The sequence below is a fragment of the Erinaceus europaeus genome, chromosome 2, assembly GCF_950295315.1.
Source record: "Erinaceus europaeus chromosome 2, mEriEur2.1, whole genome shotgun sequence".
NCBI lineage: Eukaryota > Metazoa > Chordata > Mammalia > Eulipotyphla > Erinaceidae > Erinaceus > Erinaceus europaeus.
The window spans coordinates 133,546,319-133,572,890 of NC_080163.1; the positions used below are offsets into that span (position 1 = coordinate 133,546,319).

The following is a 26,572-nucleotide window of genomic DNA, read 5'->3' on the forward strand; positions in this document are numbered from 1 at the left end:
GTGCTTCTCATTGGGGACTGGGAAGGACCACATGGGCACCTGCAGCCACATGATGAGTCTGAAAGGCCTGCCTCTGCTGTGGGCATGGACAGGACTTTCCCAGTGATCTGTTCCTGAATGCTCACCCCCTGCAGGGAGGCCTCAAGGTCCAGGGGTGAAAGGCAGGGCTCAGTGGGAGGAGGGCTGCCTGGGTCACAAAGACTCCCTGGGCCAAGTTCCTAGGCCCTACGCAGAGTGGAAGCTTGGATTGTTTTCAGGAGAGCTGCTTCCTCCAGAAGGACCCTTGAAACACGGGAACACTTCAGCTCCCAGGTTTCCAGGGCACACTTTGAAGAGATCCCTCTGGCCAACACTTCCTCCTCACACTCCATCGGAACTAATTAATCCCAGCCTGGCCTAGCAAGGCCCATCACATGTGGTTTCTATTTTCCAGAAGAAAAATCATTCATTTTTCCTGGGAGTGCCAGCATGGTTGACATGGACTCTGCAAGGATGGTGGGGAGCTCTTGGAGGTGGCAAAGTCACTGATCACCCCCTCCCCAGTCCCCAGGGTGTGTGAGGTGCTGGGACCTGGTCCATTTCCATGAATGAGGGGACAATAGAAACAGACTGAACTCAGACTGAGCAGGCTACTCTCTGGGTAGCCTGGATTTTACCCTTTACAGGGATAGTTTTTCCCCTCGGTGGATAACAGTATCTCTCCTCTCTATCTAGCTACGTTCCCTCAGCACTGTTTCCAGTTAGATGAGAGCCAGTTGCACAAAGCAGCCTCTACCACATGCCCCATTTGCTAGTGCTGCATCTCAGCCAAAACAGCTCTAGGTGGTTGGCAGAAAGAACAACCGTGGAAAGCTCCAGAAGAATCACACAAGGATCTCAGCAGGTATACCCAAAGCAGGCAAGAAGAGAAGCTTCTCTGGAGAGGGAAGAAAGCAACCTCTTAGAAGAATTCCTTACTTCCAAGCTCTGGTCAATGTCCCGTTTCCGTCTCCTCAGCTGGGGACCTGATCAATGCAGCTACCAGCGAATGCAAACCCCAGCCCGCTGCATCCTGGGCAAAAGCATCAGTGGACAGGCTTTGGTTGGTGTGCGTTTGTCAAGGAGGTTTATTTTTATTCTGAACAAATGGATGCGATCCATTAAAGGGGGCAAGAGGAAGAGAATAGTCTGAGTGGGACCTCTTAGAAGCTTTTTCCTATAGGCTGGGGACCCGCAGGCCAAGTAAGCTTTTCTAAAATGCCATTTGAACCAGAGATCCAGGTCTTGCTGCTTCACTCTGGTTCATCTTTTATTTGTATCAGTGCAGTGGGCTGTGTGAGTCTGGCCAATGCCCCTGGCAAGTAAGGTATCCACAAAGATGGACAGGGTAAATGGGGAGAGGGGCATTCAGTGCCTGTGCACTTCATCAGCCAGGCAGGCCTGCAAGGAAGTGGGGCCTGAGGAGGGGCCAGGGTCTGAGAGATCAGGTGAAGTGGGCTGCCCTGGTCACACAAGCCTCTGGCCCTGTCTCCCAGGCAGCATGTACAAGGACAGCAGAGTGGAATTTCCCAATTACAGCATGAAAGAGAACTTCTACTCCCCAGGCCACCCCCACAGTCGCTGCAATTAAAAACAAGCCCAGTTTCCAGAGGCTTCCAAGGCCCGGGCTCCCCTGCCCACCACCCACCTCGGCAACCAATCAATTCTGCACTCCACTGCCCCTCAGCTCAGGACTCTGAAGCAAAGCAGGAACACTGGGTAGGGGGGGAGGGCAGGGCAAGCCAGGGCACAGACTAGGGGCTGAGCATTAGCTGAGCTGGACAGGCTACTTGGCTGTTTTGAGACAAGAGGAGAGCTAGAAGGAGCCAGAAACCTAACCCCAAGACTTCTCAGGGCATAGTTCTTATGGAAGAAGCCTCAGGGTAGATTTCCCCTCTTCCCCTTAGACCCCTGGTTCATGCTCTTCCATTGCCTGCCTCATCTTAGGGGCGCTCCTCTACTGGGCCAGGCTGTGGGATCCCATTCCCTGTCAATTAGGCTGTGTAGGGTGGGAGGCCCAAAGTTCAGAGCACAGTGGCTGGGTGAAGTGGCGGCCTTTTCTGTCCAGCCCTCTTTGCAAGGCAGCAGGGAGGAAGGGGGTTGGGGGTGGGGGCACAACTGAAGCAGCCAAAGGCTGCTGGCTGAAGGACTGAGTTGGCTGGCTGAGCAGAGCGTCCTCAGACTCGCTCGCTTCCCAGCACAGAAGCAGGCCTTGTAAAGATCACAGCTGTTGGGTTACGCTGGAGTTCATATCACAGTTTATCAAAGAGGCTGCCTTTTCTCCCTCCTCTCCCTTTCTACTGGAGTATAAGTGGGACGGTTCATGGGCAAACAAGCTCTGCACTTGTTCCACCGGTGCTGGCATGGAGGGTGGGAAGGGGCCGGAGGAGGGAAGTGTACATAGACACCTACTTCGCGCTGAGTTGTTTTAATGGGGCTAGGGCTGGGCTGCTGGTGGGTGCCCTGGATGCTGGGCAGCAGGCCTGGTATAGCATAGCCAGCTCGCTCTCATCACAGAAGCTTTAATTATTTCATACCCTCTCTCTACTTCCCCTCCCTGAAGACCACTGAGGGAGGCTGAGGCCATGGCCCCATCAAGAGCAGAACAGCTCCCCTTTATCAAGCTGTGCCCAGAGCTGTAACATGCAGACTCTTATGTAACCCTCTCCACAAAATGACAAGGCAGGCACTATTATCTTCTTACAATTAAAGCACAACAGGCATGGACACGTAGTGCAAAACTAAAGGAACAGGAATTTGAACCCAAGTCTGTCTGATTCCTGAAACTCCTGATCTGACTCTGGAGTACCTTGGGGAGGTCCATCCACTATCCTCCAGAGGAAACCTGGGCTGGGGGAGGGGTCCTCAATCTTAGTCCCCTTGCAGCACCCCCACCCCTGCCCCCCTCTTCCCTGCACATGGGAGCTTGGCCTCAACTCCTGTAGCTCAGAGAAGGTCTCAGAAAGTTTGTCTGAGATGAGGTTTTGGAGCCGATGGTCTCCTCAACCTTAACATACATCTAGACTATTATAACCACCAGACAGCGATACTGTTTGACCAGAGAGGCTGTCCAGCAGCCCAGGATTTGGATGCAGTTTGTGGTCCCCACTCCCCACTCTCCTACTGAGGTGTAGCCTGGGAAAGAGAAAATGCTCTTGGGTCCTGAGGGAAATCATGCATCTCCCTCCATGCCAAGAACCCCCTGTCAGATGTCTGTCTGGATGCTTTTGTCCCAGAGACAGTGGCCAGTCCTGAAGTCTGAGCGAAATGTGCTACTGCAGAAGTAATGACCTGTTTGCCAGAACAAGTTCTTTTATTTTCTCATTTTTCAGACACTGACTTTATTCATGTCATATGAAGCAGAGTTGCATATGAGAGAGTGAGAGAGAAGTCAGAGCAAGATTCTAGTACAGGCAGCACTAGTGACCAGGAGCCGCAGGAGCCTCAGGCAGGAGTCCTTTACCAGCTGAGTGATATTCCCAGTTATCACTTCTTTTCTTTCTTTCTTTCTTTCTTTCTTTCTTTCTTTCTTTCTTTCTTTCTTTCTTTCTTTTTTCTTTACCTCCAGGGTCATTATGAATCCACTGCTCCTGGAGGGTATTTTTCCCATTTTGTTGCCCTTGTTGTGGTTGTTACTGTTGTTATAGCTGTTGTTGTTTTTGTTGGATAGGACAGAGAGAAATTGAGAGAGGAGGGGAGACAGAGAGGGGGAGAGAAAGACAGACACCTGCAGACACTGCTTATGAAGCGACCCCCCTGCAGGTAGGGAGCCGGGGGCTGGAACCGAGATCCTTGAGCCAGTCTGTGCACTATGCGCCATGTGCCCTTAACCCGCTGTGCTACCACCCAGCCCCCAACCTCTTCTCTTTCTTAGTGCTCAATCCTGAGGGCTGCTCAAAGAATAGCTTACCGTTCACTCACCACCTGAAGGAGAGTGCTATGAGATCACTTAGTTGTATCTTATCAGGTGTGTGGTTTTGTCCTGCCAGCCCATAGGTAGTCAAGCCATTGGCAGAAAACAAGGAAATAGACCAAGAAGTCTCAGGGATTGTCTCCAGTGCAATTCTACTTCAGAGCCTCAGCCTGTGTGACCACAGGGGATAGAAAAGGAAGACACGACCTCAGGTCTGGACTATGACCCAGGGCCAGTCAGTCTGGCAGGCTTGCTGAGCAGGTGCACAGAGCTGGTGGGGCCCTGCACAAGCTGGGCCAGGTGGCTGTCAGCTCTAAGGAGTCATGACAGGTGCCAGTGCTACTTTGGGGGTGGGGGTGCAGGCTGGACAAAGTGCAGGACTTGGGAGAGACACATATGAGGAGTCTGGCCACAAGGTTCTGTCTATCACAGCCCATTGTATTCTTTGTCCAAGTGTCAAGGGAGCATGGGGTAGTAAGGAGGTGCAGCCTACAAGCCAGGCACCATGTCCACTGAATCCATGTTGGGGTCCACCAGGAATGGCGACCCTGGAATAGTGAATGTGGCTGGATCTACTGAGCTCCCAGAAAACTGAGGAGGGATGGGCCCAGGCCTTGAGACTTCTGAGGAGCTAGGCCCAGGTGACCCTGGTCTGTGATTCTTGCACTTTCAGAGAAGGGATAAAGAGACAGCCACCACATTGTCTTTTGCTACAACATGGAAGGAACTAGAAGGAAACATGTTGAACAAGATAAGCCAGAAGGAGGATGAATACCAGATGATCTCATTCACTGATGGACTCTAAGAAACAAAGCAAAGGACAATCCAGGCTGAATCCTCAATGGACTATAATCTCTCACAGCAGACCTGGGGACTCAGAAGGAGGAAAGGAGGGTTATTTAGGGAAGGTTAGTGATCCAAGTCACTACGGTGGAGTAAGATGATAGTTTGGTTGAGGGTGAAATGAACTGATATCTATCTTGTGGAAATATATTCTTGTGACAACAAAAATCCTGTAAATCAACATTTCCTCTAAAATATACTGGGGGGAAAAGTCAGTGATGAATGTACAGGGTGCAGGATCTGCAGGCCAACTCTAACCCAGATGGACAGGCATATGACTTCCTGTCATTCCCTTCTGCAGAATGAGGAGTCTCATGGGCTGGGAGGCCAGGGAGACACTGAAAACAAGCAAAGCCCCATATCCCTCTGGAACATGGAGGCCTCCAGGCTACCAGCTCCTGGGGCTATGGGGGTTGAGTTGGGATGGGGAAAGGGAAGCTGCTTACTTCCCTGAGCCCCTGATGGGGTCAGATGAGGGTGACACAGGATGGAGAAACCCATACCTGCCAGTTCTCCAGAAAGGAAGCCAACTCTCAGGTCCCTTTTATAACCTCTCTATTTCCATGGGCTCCCAGCCTCTAGGCAAAGAGGGCTCACCAAGACAGCTGTCTCCTTAGCAGTTTGCAGAAAGTCAACAGACTGACACTCGTGTGGGGAGAGCCCACTTCCCAGGGAAGAGCAGTCTGTCTCTCACACATCAAGGCTCTCCTTCAATTCTGATGGACTATCTAACTTGCTGTGAGGGAAAACTGTGGGAAGCTTCTTTTGGGCAAAGGTAAGAATCCATTTGGGTCCCAACTGTGGCTCTCACTCAGGATGATTCTGCTCCCTGGGGGGGGGGGGGGGCATCAGGGAGTATTTGGAGACACTGTCCTAGCTGGGTGAGCAGGATGCTACTAAGTGTGTGTGTGTGTGTGTGTGTGTGTGTAGGGAAGGACACTGCCCAGCATGCTACAGTACAGACCAGTCCCTGCCACCAAGGATCATATTATAAGTGTTCAGAGTTCTGGGGTTGATAATCTAACTTTACACAGCTCAGAGAAGAGGGTGCTGAGTTCTCTCACCACCACAGCAATCCTTTTAGGGGGTCCAGACCACCAGAAGCACCCTCCTGGGCCAAGGAGCTTATGCAGAGGTAACACACCAGATTTCCATGCTAGAGGCTCCAGAAGTCAACAGCTCAATCCACAGCATCACAATATACCAGAGCTGGGTAGAGCTCTGGTCTCACTTTCATGAAAATGAATGACTGAAATCTAAAAAAACAAATGAACAAAAAACCAAAAACCCTTCTTCCTGACAGACACAAACTTTGGGGGTTCTGTTTGCCTTTTTGGCCAGGTAGATCTGTCCCTGCCTCCTATGACTCTATCCTTTGGCCATTTCCCCAAATATCCTGAGCCAACCCCTTTGTGGGCCCCCATAAGACCTTGCCCTCAACTTGGATCAACAATGGTAGAGAATGTTCCATCCTCCGAAGGGAGGATGGACAACATACTTACTCTATGCTACACCTGAGGAAGATGGGTCAATACTGGGGCAGCCTGGAATGTTCCTACTCATGACTACAGAATGTGAGCTCAGATCTACAGGGATGCAGAGGTCACAGAGGCTCCTAAGCTAATTATGGGCCCCAGATCACATCAAATTGATGGGGTTTATAGTAATATTTATACCCTTTTTCCCATATTAGGGAGCTATTCTCTTCCCTGATCTAGCTTTCTGGTCCTTTTCCCAACCATGACATCATCTCCCCAGACAATAATTAGGATCCACCTGCGTATCAGATTTCAGGGTCAGGAAAAAAAACAAAACAACACTATTATAGCTACAGGCCCTTTGAAATATAACTAAAATATGTCTATTAGCTATCTACAAAATGGAGGACTCCCCCCAACACTTCATCTGCACTATTCTAGCCTTTAGGTCCATGATTGTTTAACAATTTGTTTGACTTTGTATGCTAACTCTCTTTTCAGCCACCAGGTTCCAGATGCTAGCAGGATGCGACCAGACTTCCCTGGACAGACAACCCCACCCATGTGCCTTGGAGTTCCGCTTCCCCAGAGCCCTTCCCCATTAGGGAAAGAGAGAGACAGGCTGGGAGTATGGATCGATCTGTCAATGCCCATGTTCAGCAGGGAAGCAATTAAAGAAGCCAGACCTTCCACCTTCAGTTTCCTACAATGATCTTGGGTTCCCAGAGGGTTAGAGAATAGGAAAGCTGGGGGTCGGGTGGTGGTGCAGTGGGTTAAGCGCATGTGGCGCAAAGCGCAAGGACCGGCGTAAGGATCCCGGTTCGAGCCCCCGGCTCCCCACCTGCAGGGGAGTTGCTTCACAGGTGGTAAAGCGGGTCTGCAGGTGTCTATCTTTCTCTCCCCCTTGCTGTCTTCCCCTCCTCTCTCCATTTCTCTCTGTCCTATCCAACAACGAACAACATCAACAATGGCAATAATAATAATCACAATGAGGCTACAACAACAAGGGCAACAAAAGGGGGAAAAAATGGCCCCCAGGAGCGGTGGATTCATGGTGCAGGCACCGAGCCCAGCAATAACCCTGGAGGAAAAAAAAAAAAAAGAATAGGAAAGCTATCAGTGGAGGGGATGATATACAGAGGTCTGGTGGTGGGAATTGTGTGAAGTTGTACCCCTCTTATCCTATGGTTTTGTCAATGTTTCCTTTTTATAAATAGAAATTTTTTTTAAAAAAAAGAAATTGTAAGCCTATGGAGTCACAGGAAGGTCACAATTTTATTGTCATAGCCTCAATAAAGGTGCTAATTCAGAAAAAAAAAAAAAAAAGGAAAAAACCCAAATATCCTGAGCCTCACTCTCAGCCCTTGAGCCTCAAGGCTCTTTCCCTCTCAGGTGAATTCTGGGTGAGGGTGTGGGCCTTGCCTTCCACTCCACTCGCCCTGCTGCTGAATGGGCTCCTGCCAGGACTTCCAGTAGAGCCCTTCAAGCCTTATCTACCCTCATGTTCCTGCTGCCTCTGCTCTTGTACTTCCTTCTGCCTCTCAGCTCCTACTCTTCAGCCTCCTTTCCTAGCTTCTCCTTCTTCCCCAGCCACTACATACCGGGGCTCCGTAAGACTCCCGTCTCAGGTTCCTTTTACCTTTGAGCATTCTCACTGCCTAAAAGTAAAAACACTATAAGGGAAGAACCATCTGGAATGGCACTTCACACAGCCAGTATTCAGAAATCACCTGTTGGGCAAATAAATGATTGAGTGAATGATGGTGTCACCAATTTCCAGATCTGTATCTAGGGCCCAGGTCTCTCTCAATACAACAATTCTTTCAACATATCTCCTTTGATATCCACATAGCAAGTTACCCTCAGAGGAGGGACTCATTCTGGATTGCTCCTCTTACAGTGCCTTCCAAACAGGGCTCCCTTCCTAAGGGGGACTGCCACCACCATCCACCCAGATGCTCACACGGTCAGTCATATCTTCCACATCCTCCATCCCCATTCCCTTAACTGCATTGTCTTACTGATTTGGAATCTTGCTGCTATTTCCCACGTTTCTAACATGTCACCATCTCTCACTTGAACAATACCTGGTCCCCTACACATCATATTGCCCATCTGCCCATTCTCCCTCAGCACCAGTCATCTTTAAAAATAGAAATCTGGTTCCACCATTCCCCTGATCAGGCCCTGCCCAAGGCTTTTTGTTGGCCTCTAGGTAAGATGCTCAGTCCTTAGCCTGGTCCATGAAGCACAGTCCCTCTCCCCTCTTGCCATTTGAATTAGCTAGTAAAACTAGCTGAACTCACTTCCATGTTGGAAGTGCTGGGCAGGCTGTACCCACAGTCGGGATTTTTTCTTCAACACCCTGGGACCCCATAAGACCTTAAAAAGATGAAGGCAGTGCCACCTTCCCTTGACTAAGAAAATCAGGACCTCTGCATGGTGGGTTATTAGCCTGTCCACACATGGAGTTGGACAAATCTGGTACCAAGGGTTGGGAAGTTTCCTGAGATCATATGGGGTGTTGGGGTGATCGACCATGAGGCCAGGTCCCCGAACCACTGCCACTGGCATCTGGGGGTCACTGAGACTATTCTGGGAAACTCTTCTGCCTGCTTTTGCTGAGAAGCCTGGAGAAATCTGTGCCCCAACTAGACTTTGGTGGTCTCCATATGCCTCTTCTGTGTAAGAGGCAAAGGGCTGCTGCTCCTGGACCAGCTCATATCACTTGACGGTCTGAAGCTACCAGAGACACTGTTGCCACCAACCATGGCCAAATCTCGGTGCTGGTGGCTAGGCGCCTGAGCACAGTCCTGCTTCCTGTTCCATCTCTCTTACTACCTTCCCCAAAGACTCTGACCAGGGGGTTTAAACAGATGACATTTGCTTCAAGGGAACAAAGCATCTCACAAGCGAAAAACAAATTCATTATTCTGATATTTGATGACACTGATCTGCACTGAGTTGGTAGCACCAGAAGCCTGCTGTGAAGGGAGAACAATTCTCCAAGCTTCTTTTCAGAACAACCAGAAAGCTCATGAAAAGGAGGAAGAAGAGTAAGGTCTGAAGGTGGGAACGATGGGGTTTGGGGCTCACCTGATGATGAATGCGCCTCTGACCTCCAGGAGCTTTCGTTCACTGCTGAATCTCTTAAGAAGGTTGATCATGAACTTGTAAAAGTAGGAGTTCATGGTGGGGGTGGAAGGAGAACATTCTAGGCCTTTGGTACCTGTAGAGAAAGGGACAAGGACTTATTCTATGTGTTCATTGGAAAAAGAGGCCTTCTCCCTGCCCTCCCCTCCCTTCCCCCAGAATACAAACAACTGCAAACCCCCAAAAAGAGGTGGCGGTGGGTTTGTATGTAACATGAGGAGGGAGAAACTTTAGTCAAAAGCCATAGACTGACAGCAAAAAAGCAGGAATTACACAAGGACTTACAAATACAACTTTGCTTCATGTGTTCATCCCTCCACCCAAACCCCAGCTGCTTGAATACACCCTTCCTCTACTTCCTTCTACTGCAAGCTATGAATTTTCAATTATTTCAATTACTTATTATCCCAGTAAATGAAGCACACCTGGACTTTATTTGGGTCAGTTAAGGACATGACAAGTCAAAGAGAAGAAAGGGCTAAGAGTGGTGTACCACCTAGACGGTCAGCAAAATGACAAACTCATAAGAGAAAAAAAGGCAATCTTTTTCTCCAGACTGATTCAAGGAGTAAATTATGCACACACCCACCAGATTAGAGACAACACATACTGACAAAATATTACCAAGTGTTTTCATCTTCACCCAGTGTTTTGAAATCAGACACTCGTCCTCATCATTAAGCAAAGATGCTCCTTTGGAGCAATGCTTTGAGGACTTTTAAGGCCTGCACTGGCTTTGGAATCACAAGTGCATGAAACGCCGTCCTCTGAAATGTGTCCCAGCTGAAAATACACCAACGGGGGCCAGATGCTGCCCCCTTCCACACACATTCCGCTCTACAAAGCATTTAGTATGGAGGGACCAGGGCAGGGTGACAGCACTTGGACAATCCTGAGGGTGTATGTTCACATGCCAGTAGGATCTCTCTGCCTCTTTCCTTTCTAACACACGCTGGCCTCAACAACACTGCTGGAAGAGATTGCTCCATCTGCCCGAGGCATTAACAGGGCTTTTCTTTTTCTTACTTGCTTGAGATATAACTCACATATCATAAAGTTCACCTTCTTAAAGTATACAGCTCAGCAGTTTCCAGTAGTCAGAACTGTGCTTCAATCTCCACTAATTGCAGAACTCTTTCATTAGCTTAAAAATAAACTCTTTTCTCCATCAGTTGTCGTTCCCCATTTTCCTTCCACTAGGCCCCAGCAACCATCAATCTATTGTCCTTATGGATTTGCTTATCATGGATATTAAAAATAAGATTTACTTCTCTATTAATGAGAGAGGGCGAGAAGACCAGAACATTACTCTGGCACATGAGATGTCAGGGATAAAACTCAGGATCTCATGCTTTGCGAGCACAACACTTTACCTACTGCATCATCTGTTATGCCACTATTCCAAACATTTTATAGAAATGGAACCATACTGACTGGTTTCTCCCACCCAGCACAGTCTTCCTTCCTTTCTTTCATTGGGGGAGGGGGTCCCTCTTCTAACACTATTCCCTCTCTCTCTCTCTTTTGCCTTTAGGGTTATCACTGGGGCTCAGTGCCTGCACTATGACTCCACTGCTCCAGGTGGCCCTTTTTTTTCCCATTTTATTGGGTAGAACAGAGAGAAACTGAGAGAGGAGGGGAGACAGGGAAAGGGAAAGATAGACACAGACCTGCTTTGCCACTTGTGAAGCATTTTCCCTGCAGGTGGGGAGCCAGGGGTTTGAACCCAGATGCTTGTGTGGGTTCCTGCGCTTGGTACTATGTGCACTTAACCTTGTGCACCACTGCCTACCCCCTAGTACAATGTTTCTTTTCTTTCTTTCTTCCTTTCTTTTTTTTTTACCAGAGCACTGCTCAGCTCTGGCGTATGGTGGTGTGGGGGATTAAATCTGGGACTTTGGATCAGGCATGAGAGTCTCTTTGTATAACCATTATGCTGTCTCCCCCATCCTAGCACAATGTTTCCGAGGTTCATCCAAGCTATAGCAATGATCAGTCATGTACTCATTTTTAGAGCTGAATAATATTCCACTGTAAAGAGATACTGTATTTCCTCTATTCATTCAGTGAGTGGGCACTTGGTTACTCCCATTTTTTGGCAATTGAAAACACTCCCACTAAGAAATGGAAAAAATATATATATATATATTCATGAAAACATTGTCATTTCTCTTGGTTATATACCCAGGAGTGGAATTTCTGAATCACAATTTAATTCTATGTTTAACTTTTGAGCAACAGCCAGTCTGTTTTCCAGAGTGGCCACACTACTTTACATTCCTACCAGCCATATATAAGGGTTCCAGTTTCTCCACATCCTTCCTGGCATTTGTTATTTATTTGGCTACAACCCTCATCCTGGATGGGAAGTAGTGTTCGTTGTGAGGTTCATTTACATTTCTAAGTAATGACACTGAACATCTTCTTATGTGCTTATTGGTTATTTGTATATATTCTCTGGAGAAATGTTTACTCAAATCCTTTTCACCCCCCCCCCATTTTTTTTGCTTGTTTTTCTCCTTTTGTTGCCTTTTTTTTTTTATTGTTGTTGTAGTTATTATTGTTGTTATTGCTGTCGTTGTTGGAAAGGACAGACAGAAATGGAGAGAGGAGGGGAAGAGAAAGATAGACACCTGCAGACCTGCTTCATTGCCTGTGAAGTGACTCCCCTGCAGGTGGGGAGCCAGGGGTTCAAACTGGGATCCTCACACCAGTCCTTGTGTTTTGCACCACATGCGTTTAACCTGCTGTGCTACTGCCCAACCCTGCACCACAGTTGCACATTTTTAAGTTGGGTTATTTACTAATTTTTGAGTTGTAAGAGTTCTTTACATACTGGGCACTGGTCTTATCAGATATATGCAAGTATCTTCACCATATTGTTGCCTTTTCTTGCTGTTCATTTCATAAAAACAAAAGTTTACTTTTGACAAAGTCAAATGCATCTGTTCTTTCTTTAGCTGCTTATGCATTTGGTGTCATATTTATGTAAGCATCACTTAATTTAAGGTCATGAAGATTTACTAATACGCTTTCTTTTTTTAAAAAAAATTACTTATTTATTCCCTTTTGTTGCCCTTGTTGTTTTACTGTTGTAGTTACTGATGTCATTGTTGTTGGGTAGGACAGAGAAAAATGGAGAGAGGAGGGGAAGACAGAGAGGGGAAGAGAAAGATAGACACTTGCAGACCTGTTTCACCACTTGTGAAGCGACTCCCCTGCAGGTGGGGAGCCGGGGGCTCGAAATGGGATCCTTATGCTGGTCCTTGGGCTTGGCGCCAAACCCACTGTGCTACCGCCTAACTCCCACTTAATATACTTTCTTAAAAGTGTTGAAATTCATGTTTTTATCATTTAATTTTAGTTTGTACATAGGTCTCAGATGCACTGAAACTTTCCATATATGGTGTGAGGAAGGAGTCCAAATTATTCTGCATGTGGATAGATGTTCAGCTTTCCTAATCCTGTACTTCATAGGTGCTTCATTTTCCATGTTAAATTTTTTCCATCATTACCGAGATATAATCAACATTTAACAGTCCGTATGGTTATGGTGCACAAAATATTGATTAGATACACATATATATTGAGAAATTACAACTGCAGCACTCTGTCACTTCACATAATTACCACTGCTTTGTGTGTGTGTGTGTGTGTGTGTGTGTGGTGAGAACATTTAAGAATTACCCTTTTACTAACAGTATTGTTAACTGTAATCACCCAGTGCTGTACATTGTATCCCCAGAACGTTATTTTCTGCTGTGAAGTTTGTTCCCTTTGACAAACACTGCACCAACAAGATATCTGAAACGGTCAATCACAGCTGCCATTTATTGAGGACTTACTGCTCATGCCCCACGTTTCTAAATCCTTCCAAAGGTGTATTATTGCTATTCTGGTTGTATGTAAGGAGAAGCTGCAAGAATTAGAGATCATCCCTAGTCACAGAGCAGGGAAGAGGTGGAGCCTTTGGTCCTCAGAGTTCCCATCCTCAGCAGCTCTCCTTTGCTGCCCATCTCTTGGCAGGTTTGGGGCTAGAAGTGGTGTCCTCCTAAGGAAGATTGCAGAAGACTAAAACCAAGTAGCTAACAAGACCTAGGAAAAGTGACAACTGTCAAGAGCTCTGTGTGTGTGTGTGTGTGGGGGGGGGGAGAGCTTGGCTGAAGCTCTACAGGAACTCAGGAAGGGCTGGGGAAGTAGAAGGGGTGGAAGAGGCATGTGGGGCCCTTACTTTCTGGGCTGGCTCTTCTCTTGCTCAGGAGCCCTGTGGGAGTCATGGCTTCCACCCCAGCCCAGGGTGGGGCTGGCAGCTGACATGGAGGGTGTGGGGGCCACGGGAAAGTAGGCTCAATGGAACTAGGGGGATCAGCACCCAGAAGCATCAGCCCAAAGTACTAAACCAGATGGTGTGGAACTATGCAGAATACTCTTGGAGCATCTTATAGACAAGTCCCTATGGGCTGGCATCATTAGGTGCCCCTACCAGGGGGGCAGCAGAAAACAAAACTCCTCTCAGGAGTTCTGTCTTTCTTCTTGCAGCCATACACTCACTATATCCTTGTCTGATTCTTACAAGGAGGCGGCTGGGAACCAGAAAGGGATCCCCACCCCCCCTTCCTTTCCTTTTTCTGTTTGGCTTTTCCTCAGCTTTGAATACCTCTTTAAGAATTTCTTTTTCTTTTATTTTTTTAATGTTTATTTATTCCCTTTTGTTGCCCTTGTTTTACTGTTGTAGTTATTATTGCTGTTGTCGTTGTTGGATAGGGCAGAGAGAAATAGAGAGAGGAGGGGAAGACAGAGAGGGGGAGAGAAAGACAGACACCTGCAGTGTCTGTCTGCTTTACCGCCTGTGAAGCGACTCCCCTGCAGGTGGGGAGCCAGAGGCTCGAACCGGGATCCTTACACCAGTCCTTACGCTTTGCGCCACATGCGCTTAACCCGCTGTGCTACCGCTCGACTCCCTAGGATTTCTTTCTTTTTAAAAAAAATATTTTTTAAAATTTATTATTGGATAGAGACAGAGAGCAGTTGAAAGAGGGGGAGACAGGGACAGAGAGACAGCTGCAGCTCTGCTTCACCACTTGTGAAGCTTTCCCTCTGCAGGTGGGAACCAGGGGCTTGAACCTGAGTTCTTGTATACTGTAATGTGTGCACTTAACCAGGTATGCCACAGCCTGGCCCCATGAGGATTTCTTACCAAGAGTTCTGCCTTCAAAACCACCGTCCTTTCTGTCTCAGAACCTCCTAGACAGCTCCAGTGAACCAAGCAAGGTGTGAGCCCTGGGGGAGAAGCCCAGTGCAAGACTAGCCTCACTGAACCTCTTGTTTGCAGTGTGCTGTTCTGGGTCCGTCTGGGACAGCCTGGCCCAGGAGGTCCTGGGTGACACTAGAATGGCAAACAGTCTCTGCTCCATGCCCCAGAGGGGTTGTTTGCAGAATCAAGTGTCGAATTCTTACAACTTCCATCACCCAAGGAGGAGGCTGCAGACACAGCTGTTGAGGCAGCCCTCTTTACCCTTGGCCCGTCCTCCCCACAGTGAGGACATGGATTTGGCTGCCCTGCTTCTTGGGGGTGTGCCTATCTTCATGGTTATCTGCAGGCGCTGCTCTATGTTGGGCATCTCAGCACCTCCTATCTTGCCTGTCTCCCTCCTTTGCCACCTTCAGCCAAATCAGTTGCTTCCCAGCCCCAGACAGCACTGCTTGTTGCTCTTTGTGCCCTAAAGGACTCTCTTCCTACACATACTTGCTTTTCAGGCAGCACAAGTTATGTGGGAGCTGGGGCTGGGGAGGCCTAGGTTTACAGACAGACTCTGCTCGACTTGTCCTGAGAACTGAGCCAGTGTCCTGTCTGGGGCCACCTCTTCCTCCCGTCATTTAGGTGAGAGGGTGCACTGGGGGTTCTGAAATCGCCTATGGGAGGGGTGAAGATAAGTGCTATTGGTATGAAGTTCTTTCATCACTTCTGGCCATGGCAGGGGCCCCTCTGTGCACCTTCAGACCAAACCCCCCCTTCTTTCCACTGTGTCCCTGTGGATGGTGGTTGCCAATCCTGGCCATGACATCTGAAGTCATCACTACTTAGGTAGAGAGTTTCAGTTTTAGAGAGATAAAGAGATAAAGTCTCAGCATCACCACTGGAAACTTGTCAGAAAGGTGGACACAGGGGTCCGTCACAGACTCAGAATCATTGCTGGGGTAGGGGCCTGTCATCTTTGAATCCCCAGTGTCAAGCACCCCTTTGGGGTCTGTAGCTATCCAATTTCCCTGTCACAACAGGAGGATGGGGCATCAGGGCTAATCACCCCAACATCAACAGCAGGTGTGAGGTAATCGAAGCCCCACCCTCCCCATCGTAGTTAGCTCTCCTCTTTCTCCCTCTTTTGCTGCCCAGCCTCCCTCAGCCCCCCACAGCAGTAGTAGCTCTTTCCTCATGGAGCCCCTGTCCACTGCTAGATGACTAGATGACCCCCACTTGGCTGTGGCCCATCAGCTTATCTCTTGAACCAACAGCTGGAAACCCTCCTAGATTTGGGTCCCCAGTCCACCCCCCCCCCAAAAAAAAAAGATGGTTGCACCATCTTTATTTTTTTGTTTTCATATTTTTAATTTATTTTGCGTGCGCGTGAGAGAGACAGAGACAGACAGACACCAGAGCACTGTTCAGTTCTGGCTTATGGTAGTGCTGGAGATTGAACCTGGGACCTTGGAGACTCAGGCATGAAAATCTTTGTGTAGCCATTATGCTGTCTTCCCAGCCTGGCTGCACCATTTTAACCACTCTTGTCCAAGTGGGCCTGGGGATTTGGGGACTCCATACTCAAGATCCTGCTTTATCACATGGGGCCTTGGCCCCCTTTCTCCTAGCCCTTTGATTCTAAAGGGAAGGTGCCACTTCCTCCACCCTGCCAGTCAGCTATTCTCGACACTCAGCTCTAGGTGCCCACTGGCGGGTCTGGCCAGGCATCTGGGCCTGGACCCACAGAGAAGGTGGAGGGTGAGAGGCAAGCAGGGAACCTGCCAGGCTGGGGCACTGATGTTTTTACATCTGGATTTGTTGAACTGTAACTCGCATTGTGCATTGAGGCCAGGGCTATTTTTATCCTGCCATGTGAGGCTCCTTCACGTCATAGCCACAAAACTCAATCCAAAACATCCCAGGGAAGGTTGTTTGTGAGACGTTCTACGGATTCTCATGTCCCTACATCAGGTTTCACTTAGCAACATCTGCAGGGCTGGCTCCCTGGCCGCCCACCCCACCGACCTGGTTCTGTGTTTTGTATACAGGGTGCTCCCGACAGCATCTGTCTGCCCCTCGGCCAGCTGCCTGTCACGTGAACTTCCTGCCCACTGGTCCCAGCCAGAAATGTGAGCCAGCAGCCAGCTTGGGCCAGGGGTCTGGTCCCCAGTAGGATCAGGGATATAAATCCCACTCCCCCTTCTCCCTCCCTGGGAGCCTCTCTCCTGAGACTCCTGAAGCCAGGTTGTTCCCAACCCTCAGCATCCCGCTCCCTGGATCCCAGCCAGAGCAGCTTGCCCACAATCTCCCAAATAAAGCTTCTTAGCCCTACCATTCCTATAAATCCTGAGCAGGGTTGGGGGGCTTGTGCTGTTATGGAGGTGCTGGCTCTGCCCCTTAAAATGAATTACAGCACCCAGCCTGGGGCCCACTGCCCAAAGCTCAGCAGAGATGTGCTTTTATGAGAGCTGCGGGGAGGAGGGGCCGTGCCCAGCTGTGGCAGGTGGGTCCTGGTATGCTGTTTCGGAGGTGAGTGTGTTCTCTCCAGCCCACCTTCTCCCATGCCTGCAGACTTGCCCAAGGTCATCTAGCAGGTTCCATCTCAAGCCAACTAGGCCTGAGAGCTGTCTAGGTTAGAAAAGTGATTGGAGGGCCAGGTGACAGCACACCTGGTTAAGCCCTTAGTCCCCACCTGTAGGGAGAAAGCCTCACAGGTGGTAAAGCAGTGCTGTCTCTGTCTCTTTCCCTTTTCTATCTTCCCCTCCCTTCTCAATTTCTGTCTCTATCCAATAATTAATTAAAAAATGATTGTAGGCCAGTGAGAAACTGAGGTTGGAAGAGATGAAACAGACCATTAGGCCCTCCCTCTGGGCATTGTGGGCACAAAGATGCCTCCCTTCATTTTTCTTTTCTTTTTTTTTGAGAAAAGGGGCCAGAGCACCACATTATTTTATATGGTGCAAGGGATTAAACCCAGGGTCTCACATATGCAAGGTATGCGCTTGACCACTGAGTCACCTTTTGGACGCCTTGGCACTCCCCACCCTTAAGAAGTGCACCCAGGGAAAGGGAAACTAAAAGCAGGACCTGACCAAATTGTAAGTAGGGCACTAAAGTAAAAACCCTGTGGTGAGGGGTAGACATGCAGCTTCCTGGGCCAGTGGGGGGTGGGAGTGGGTGGGAGGGATGGGTCACAGTCTTTTGGTGGTGGGAATGGTGTTTATGTACACTCCTAGCAAAATGTAGTCACATAAATCACTAGTTAATTAATATGAGAGGGGGAAAATTAATTGTATGTCTCAAAGTTTTTAAAACACAGACTGACTCTTTTTAATATATAGGCTGTGTATTTGATATGCGGACTCTCTCAAAAGCCTAGACCAAGTAGATCAGAAGAAACCAATAGCACAGCTATATACAAGGTACTGGGTACTGTACAGCAAACCCTAACAAAAGGACTTTTCAAAGTTAACCCAATTACCAAATAATGTGATGATAACATTAACTATCGATTGTCTTTTTGAACCCAAAGACAGCAGGAACCTCACATCTCCACTATAGAGCCTCTACTTCCCCCAGTCCTGGAACCCTTGGATAGGGCCCACTTTCCTGTATGCCTCTCCCAATCCATATCAAATAATATTGCATCTGCTGACCACAACCTAATCAACGCAACGATGGCCACCTCAACATGCTTCACTTCAGACTGTGTCCAGAGACTTCACGTGTGGAATGACAACCCTTCAGCTTCATTACTCGGGTGAGACCTTTCCTTTAATAGTACACTCTAATTCCATCTCAGGTGGTTCACTTTCTAACAAAGTCCCAAAACCTAGATATACACCAGTTTCTGTGAGAGAGAGCATATGTTCACACGTATCCATAAACTACTGCAAAATATATACCTGAAAGCAGAAGTACACTAGAGTTTGCAGTGAGTATCCCCCTAACACTTCCTCTCAACTATTCCAAGCTTTGGGTCCATGATTGCTCAACAATTTGTTTGGCTTTGTATGTTAACTCTCTTCAGTCACCAGGTTCCAGATGTCATCAGGATGCCGGCCAGGCTTCCCTGGACTGAAGACCCCACCAATGTGTCCTGGAGCTCCGCTTCCCCAGAGTCACACCCTACTAGGGAAAGAGAGAGGCAGACTGGGAGTATGGACCGACCAGTCAACGCCCATGTTCAGCGGGGAAGCAATTACAGAAGCCAGACCTTCTACCTTCTGCAACCCACAATGACCCTGGGTCCATGCTCCCAGAGGGATAGAGAATGGGAAAGCTATTGGGGGAGGGGGTGGGATATGGAGATTGGGTGGTGGGAATTGTGTGGAGTTGTACCCCTCCTACCCTATGGTTTTGTTAATTTATCCTTTCTTAAATTAAAAAAAAAAAGAAGTGCACCCAGGGGGCAATCGGACAGTAGCACAGCGGGTTAAGTGCATGTGGCACGAAGCGCAAGGACCGACTAAGGATCCTGGTTCGAGCCCCCAGCTCCCCACCTGCAGGGGGGGTCACTTCACAGGTGGTGAAGCAGGCCTGTAGGTGTTTATCTTTCTCCCCACCTCTGTCTTCCTCTCCTGTCTCCACTTCTCTCTGTCCTATCCAACAATGATGACATCAATAACAACAATAACTACAACAACAATAATAAAATAAAATAAAATAAAAATTAAGAAAAAAAAAGAAGTGCACCCAGAAGAAGAGACACCACTGCTCCTTTTCTGCTTTGGTGGAAGGCCGCAGTGCTGGGTTGGGGCTCACACATGCTCCTGAGTGCTAAGGCCAGGTTTCTGAAACCCACACTCCAAGGCATGACAGCGGAGCTCTCCTGGAAGAGCTGCCAGGGGCAGTGAGACTGGTCCTCGGCAAGTTTAGTGAGCAAGCACTTGGCAGTGCTCAGTTTGATGCCTAAACCTAACACAAGCTCAGTGGGCTGTCACAAGGAGGTGCCCCTGACACCTGGCAGCATTGGCCTTAGGCACGCGGAACAGAGCTGAACAAGAACTCTTTCATTCCGGCCTATGGCTTTAGAGCTAAGAGTGCTCTGATTTCTTTCTTCCTTTTTTTTTTTTTTTTTTTTAAAGAGAGTTCATGCACTCTCTGACATTTATTTTTGTTTCATCTTGCTTATTTATTTTCTTTTTTTATAACTTTCTTTTTTTTTTGTTGTTGTTCTTTTGCCTCCAGTGTTATATCTGGGGCCCAGTGCCTGAACCATGATTCTACTGCTCCTGGTGGCCATGTTTTACCATTTTTGTTGCCTTGTTATTGCTGTTGTTGCTGGATAGGAGACAGAGAGAAATCAAGAGAGAAGGGGAAGACAGAAGGGGAGAGAAGAGAGACACCTGCAGACATGCTACTCCGCTTGTGAAGTGACCCTCCTATAGGTGGCGAGCTGGGGGCACGAGCTGGGATCCAAGAAGCTGGAAGGATCCAAGTCCTTCCACTTTGTGCCATGTGCACTTAACCCACTGCACCACCGCCTGACCCCCCCCCCCCCTTTTTAAAATATCACATTGGGGACAGAACCCAGGACCTCACACATGTAAGGTGAGAGCTACACTGCCCAAACACTCCCTGGCCCCCAGACATAAAGTTGTTGTTTTTTTCAATTGCCACCAGGGTTATCACTAGGCTCAGTGTTGGCACTATGAATCTACCGCTCTTGGTGGCCATTTTTTTCCTTTCTAATTTTTTTTTTTTAATTAGATAGGATAGAGAGAAATTGATAGAGGACAGGGAGATAGAGAGAGGGAGAAAGGCAAACACCTGCTCGTAAACACAGCTCGTAAAGCAGACCCCTTGCAAGGTAGGAAGTGGGGGCTTGAACCCAGGCCCTTGTGCTTGGTAATATGTTTGCTTAACCAGGTGTTCCACTGTCCAGCCTCCATGAAGTTTTATCTTACCAAGAATAGGCCCTGTAGGCAGGAGGGGAGGTCAGGGACAAATGGGTTTAAGGGACGAATGTCATTCTGGGGTGATCGGTGATATCACTGGTTGGCCACCCCAGAGGTGAGCTTGTTTCTGTTTGTTTCCACACAGGTCAGGAAAAGCGAGGCCACAGCCTTCTCACACTACTCTGTGATAGAGGAGGGATGTTTATTAAGCAGGGTGAGAGGAGATTCCCATGTGGGCAACTCTGTCTGAGGACCCCAGGGACCACTGCCCCAGTGCATCTAGGCCAACACAGCACTGAGTTAGGCGTGTGATGGGCCAGTTCCCCACTGTGACATTCAATCTGCACTGTTTTGAGTTTACAGACCCAAGATGTGAGCAGTACCATTTGGACCCCTACAAAGGCTATTGATTTCCTCTTTGCTAGGCTCCCTGCTTCCTTGGCTTTCCAGAAAATCCCTTTATGGGAGATGGGGGTGGAGTAGGGTGATTTATCCCAAAGGGATGCAGCACTGCAGTCTGTAAGCTTTGTGAGTTGTGCCCAGGAGAGTCAGAGGAAGGCAAGCCCAAATAGGAAAGGCTTGGTCTTGTGGCCTCTGGACACATGCATGGCCAGAGAGAGACAGACAGAATGGCCCCATCGCCTATCTGAGACACAATGGGAAAAAGAGCAGTGTGCAGAGGACACATGGCTGCTTACTGTATACTTTCTGACCTGCACAGTTACCCCCAATAACCAGGGTGCCCTCCCTAAGGCAGCTGAGGTGGGAGAGAGGGGACAGGGCCAGCTTTGGTTTCCTGGGCTCTTCTGTTACTGGTGTGAGTTTGACCTTGACCTTTAAAAATCATAGGGCCATGACCTAGATCTCAAATAAATCCCTCTCTCCATTGTTACAGGTCATCTCTATCAGGAACAACAAAATAAACCCCTTTATGGGCCCCCCATAGGACCTTGCCCTCAACTTGGATCAACAACAGTAGAGAATGTTCCATCCTCCGAAGGGAGGATGGACAACATACTTACTCTATGCTACACCTGAGGAAGATGGGTCGATACTGGGGCAGCCTGGAATGTTCCTACTCATGACCACAGAATATGAGCTCAGATCTACAGTGATGCAGAGGTCATATAGGCTCCTAAGCTAAATATGGGCCCCAGTCCAAATCAAATAGATGGGGTTTACAGTCAACAATATTTATACCCCGTCCCCATATTAGGGAGCTACTCTCTTCCCTGATCCAGATTTTTGTCTCTTTTCCATCCATGACATCACCTCCCCAGACAACAACTTGGATCCACCTGCATATCAGATTTCAACAACAACAACAACAACAACAAAAAAAAAAACTAGTATAGCTACAGGCCCTTTGAAATATAAACTAAAATATACCTACTAGCTATCTACAAAATGGAGGACCCCCCAACACTTCATCTGCACTATTCCAGCCTTTAGGTCCATGATTGTTCAACAATTTGTTTGGCTTTGTATGTTAACTCTCTTTTTTCAGTCACCAGGTTCCAGATGCTAGCAGGATGCCGACCAGACTTCCCTGGACAGACAACCCCACCAATGTGTCCTGGAGCTCCGCTTCCCCAGAGCCCTTCCCCACTAGGGAAAGAGAGAGGCAGGCTGGGAGTATGGATTGACCTGTCAACGCCTATGTACAGCAGGGAAGCAATTACAGAAGCCAGACCTTCTACCTTCTGCAACCCACAATGACCTTGGGTCCATGCTCCCAGAGGGATAGAGAATAGGAAAGCTATCAGGGGAGGGGATGGGATACAGAGATCTGGTGGTGGGAATTGTGTGGTGTTATACCCCTCTTATCCTATGCTTTTGTTTATGTCTCCTTTTTTAAATAAATAAAAAAAATTAAAAATATCATAGGGCCATCTGTGAAATCTGATGCCAGCTTTGGAAACACAAGGGTGGCTCCCAAGGTCCTTGAAGGCCACACACGGGGCCTTTGGCTTCAGGCTCTTCTAGGGTGTTCTTTCCATTTGGCACACTGGATTGTTTTTCTATGAATTCAGGGTGAGTCCCTGGCTGATGAAAGCCAGCCCCCACATGCCTGCTTTACTGTGGTGAGTCTTCATCTCAGCCTTATGAGCAGTTCACCTATGTTGGTGGTGCCAGGAGCAAGGGCTCAGAGAGTTCTGCCATCCAGAGCCCCCTCAGCTCTTCTGCCCAAGCAGCTCAGGGCCCTCCAGGGCACACCCCCTGCTCTTCCCAGCAGACCTGGTGACCATCCCCCAGTCCATCCCACCACCAGTAAGGAAGTGTTTCAATCATCAAGTGCCCCTGTACTCAGGAGGAAAACTGCCTAGATCACAGAGTGCTGGGAGATCAAGGTGCCCTCCACCAGCTGAGGCTGGCTGTCCTAGATTTCTGCTTCTTCCATTCTGAGGAGGAGAGAAGATGCTCTGACAGGTTGTTCCTGGCAAGAGAGAGCACTGTCCTACACAGTGCCTTCAAGAACTGGCTGCTGGCCACTTTGGTCAATCCTCGCAGAGCATCCTCTCCCCTCTTTTTTCTCCAAGGGGGGAGTCTTTTGCTCCATGCCCTTCTTGAAGACCCCACTCCCACATTCAGGCTTGACCCCTCCCACATTCAGCCTCTTTATTTTTTTGATCCATCCAGAGGACTTCAGGTTGAGTTTCAAGTGCTGACTTGGGGGCACAGGAAGGAGAATGGACTCCTGGGCCATGGTACAGAGGGTGGGAACCCCAGCAGGGGCTCAGGATGTGGGAGTCTCCCTGACCATGGCCTTTGACTGTCCAGAGGAAATGGCTTGTTGGCAAGGAAACCTCCGCATCCTGGGAAAACAAGAGAAGGAAGGAAGCTGGGCTGCTGTGAGAGCTCTTACTCCTTCCTTGCTTCAGTCAGAAACAGCTGGGAGACTGAGACCAGCTGTAGGTGAAGTGTGTGTAGCAGAGGTGCTCTGAAGCTTAGGGCCCTATGTGACATTCGCTGTGAGGGCTGGGGATGGGGTGGATGTATCTTTAATACATGGACCTTTTAAGACTTGCCTGGCAGCTGCTGGGGTACAATCAGGTCTGTAGGGTGTTGAGCTCCATGAACAGGTGTTCTCAAGAAGGCTACCAGAACCAATACAGAGGGAAGGGAGCTGGTAGGAGGAAGTTGCCACAGAAAAGCCACTAAGTCTGTCTGACACTTGGCTTCTGCATCAAAGGAAGTGCCATCTAGAACCTTGTATCTGGATATCAAGAGGCATTCAAGGGACAAAGAGAGACCCTAGGCAAATGTCCAAGCGTCACCAGACTCTTTCCTACTGACTTGCATGCTTGGGGGTTTTCTAGGATTTCAGGGAGCTAGGCCTGTCTGGGGAGAAGACTTGGGAGTCACACTGGCCCAGAAGAAAAGCCTCCAGATGTCTGGAGGGGCGAGAACAGAAATACCACAGCCACTGGCATGTCCCAGGCTGCCTGGAAACAGCCTGTCTGAGTTATCCCCTCTCCTGCCTGGGCTGCCTGCCATGCTGTGAGCTATTTTTAGCTTCTCTGTGAGGAAGGAAATGGCTGCCTCTTCTTCCACCTGTGAGGCTCAGACTCCAATGCCCTGAACTCCTGACAGTGGTAGAGAGGTCTTCAGCTGATTCAAGTGGTTTTGCATTCAGCCAAGGGTTGGGAAGTAGGAATGAGCTGAAGGATGAAGAAAAGGCACTGAAGGTGAGACATGAGGCTCAGCTACTTGCTCCTGGGGGGTGGTGGTGAGTGACCAGGAGGAAACAGACTGATCCCTTTCCCCCAGACAGAATTCAGGGCTAAGAGTGACAGTCCTGAGGAACCCCCATTTAGGATACCACAACTACTATTCCTAGGGCCCTGAAGCTGTGGCCATCAGGGGAGACTCACCAGGAGTGTTCAACAGGCCGGCTCTGCCAGGTGTGGGCACCTGAAGCTCTGAGTGGTTGACCCGGAGGTCAGGGCCATCAAGGGGGCCTGGGTCATCTGTTTGGCCTGCAGGGGAGGAAGCAATTTCTGCCAACACTTCCAGATCCTTCAGGATAACCTGTGGGAGAAAAGTAAACTTGACAGATGAGGACCTCCACAGTAAACTGGTGGGAGATAGAAAGCTACCTCTTGGGGTGGGGAGGGGATCTGCAGGGGTGGCTGGCTGGTGAGGGCCACCAAGACTATGCATACAAAAAGAGCCCAGAAAATTCCTCAAAGGACATGGATTGAGAGAATACAGACAGGCAGCGGGTAGGGGCAACTGGAGAGTGAAAGCTGGAACATGGGACCATGATTCCACTTTCCTTTGACTATTTTTTTCTGGTCCCCTGAGCAGAGACTTGAGAGATAGCCAGGAGGTGTGAGACCCAGTCCAGTATGCAGTCTGTATGGAGTGTGTCTTAGGGCTCCTGGGTCATCCATGCTCCGATGCCCACCCAGGAGAAGAACAAACAGTGCCCTTAGCCCACAATACTGGAGGTAGCAACCACAGTCCCATAGGTCCTTTTGCAGAGGTGATACAAGGTCACTGAAAACCCCCAAAGGCCCTTTCACATCCAGGGCATGACTCTGGGCTCCTAGATGGAGATTCTCAGCTTTATCTATGCCATTATTCAGTGAGTGTGGGATGGGGGCTGAGGCCTGGGCCGACCCCCAGTCTACCAAGCTCTTCTAAGGAAGATGTCGAATGTGAGCTTAAGTTAGTGCTGTGTGTCACAAGGTTCCCAGAGATTGTTCCCACACTCCAGAACCCTCAAGCCCTGGGAAGCTGCCACCTTTCACATTGCACCACCTCCTCCTGCCCTTCACCTGGCTTCCCCTGGCAGAGTATGCACACACTGGGGTCTCTGGTCACACTTTTTGCTCTTTCCATACCTCTATGCTCAGAAGAAAGACTGCCTTTCACCTCACAGATGCCCTGTGGGAATCAGCTGAATGGATGGAAGATAGTCCCTGAGCTCAGGTAAAGAATTAGTAGGGTACAACAACAATAAAAAACAACAAGGGCAACAAAAAGGGAAAATAAATAAATAAATATAAAAAGAATTAGTAGGGTAACTGAAGGTTTCAGTCCAGGACCAGAAGAAGAGACAAAGAGTTGTCTTGGTGGGGGGCCAGATGGGCAGAAAATGGTGACTGAGGTTGAGCTGAAGCTACAAGGGCTCTGTGTGGGATGATGGAATGTTCTGGAGTTAGGCTGTAGTGCTAGTTTCATAGTTGCAAAGCTTTATACATACATAAAACCTACTGAATCACATATATATTTAAAAGAGAGAATTTTAGAAGTATTTATATGAGGATGAGAGCAGAGTACTGCTCAGCTCTGGTATGTGGTGGTGCTGGAGATTATACACAGGGCTTCTGGAGTTTCAGATGTGCAGGTCCTGTGGCCTAACACTGAGCTAGCTCTCCAACCCTAAAAGAGAATTTTATCTCAAGGAGGAGGAGAGGGTGGGTGAGAGAACTGCCCACTCACAGCCTGGTAGGCAGACAGGTCTGACATCTTTACGTCTGCCTTTCCTGCATTGGTGTGTGGAATTTCCCAACAATCTGGGTCCCAGGCCTGTAGAGGAAGGGTCCATATTGGCTGAAAAATAGGACTAGCCATGCAGCTTGAACTGTTGTTAGAAGCAAGTTGTTGTGCCCAGATTGAGAAATGGGGTGCTGGGGCCTCAAGGCCCAGGCCTCTGCTGCAACAATGGTAGAGAGAAGATGGGGACAGGAGTGGGAGGGTAGGGGGTCTGAGAGCAAAGAGTGAGTGCAGCACTGTGGGATGGTCAATGCCTGGTCCAGGCCTCTGTGAATATGCCTGGCCTGCACTGTAGATAGCCAATTTTCTGAAGCAGTCACTAAAGTTTACTGGGGTAAGAAGATGAAGGCTTCTGCTGGAGAAGGAACTAAACCAAAATTCAATAGCAAGGTAGGAAGCAAGGCAACTGTGCCTCAAAAGGTAAATACCAGAGGCCCAAAGGGGTGGATCAGTGGCAAAGCACATCTTGCATGAGTGAGGCCCTGGGTTTGATTCCCCACACTGCACATGATAGAGCGGGATT

The 26,572-nt window shown here is 48.8% G+C and overlaps 1 protein-coding gene across 2 annotated transcripts in view; it reads right to left on the bottom strand.

Annotated features, from left to right (window-relative positions):
• Window positions 1–26,572, bottom strand: part of VAC14 (VAC14 component of PIKFYVE complex) — a 126,040-nt gene that overhangs the window by 42,961 nt on the left and 56,507 nt on the right. For both annotated transcript variants that reach the window (XM_007526659.3, XM_016189807.2), the window contains exons 13-14: window positions 24,420–24,576; window positions 9,349–9,481 (exon numbers count right to left, since the gene is read on the bottom strand). In XM_007526659.3, coding sequence (XP_007526721.2) covers window positions 9,349–9,481; window positions 24,420–24,576 — 290 coding nt within the window. The remainder of the gene's footprint in view (window positions 1–9,348; window positions 9,482–24,419; window positions 24,577–26,572) is intronic.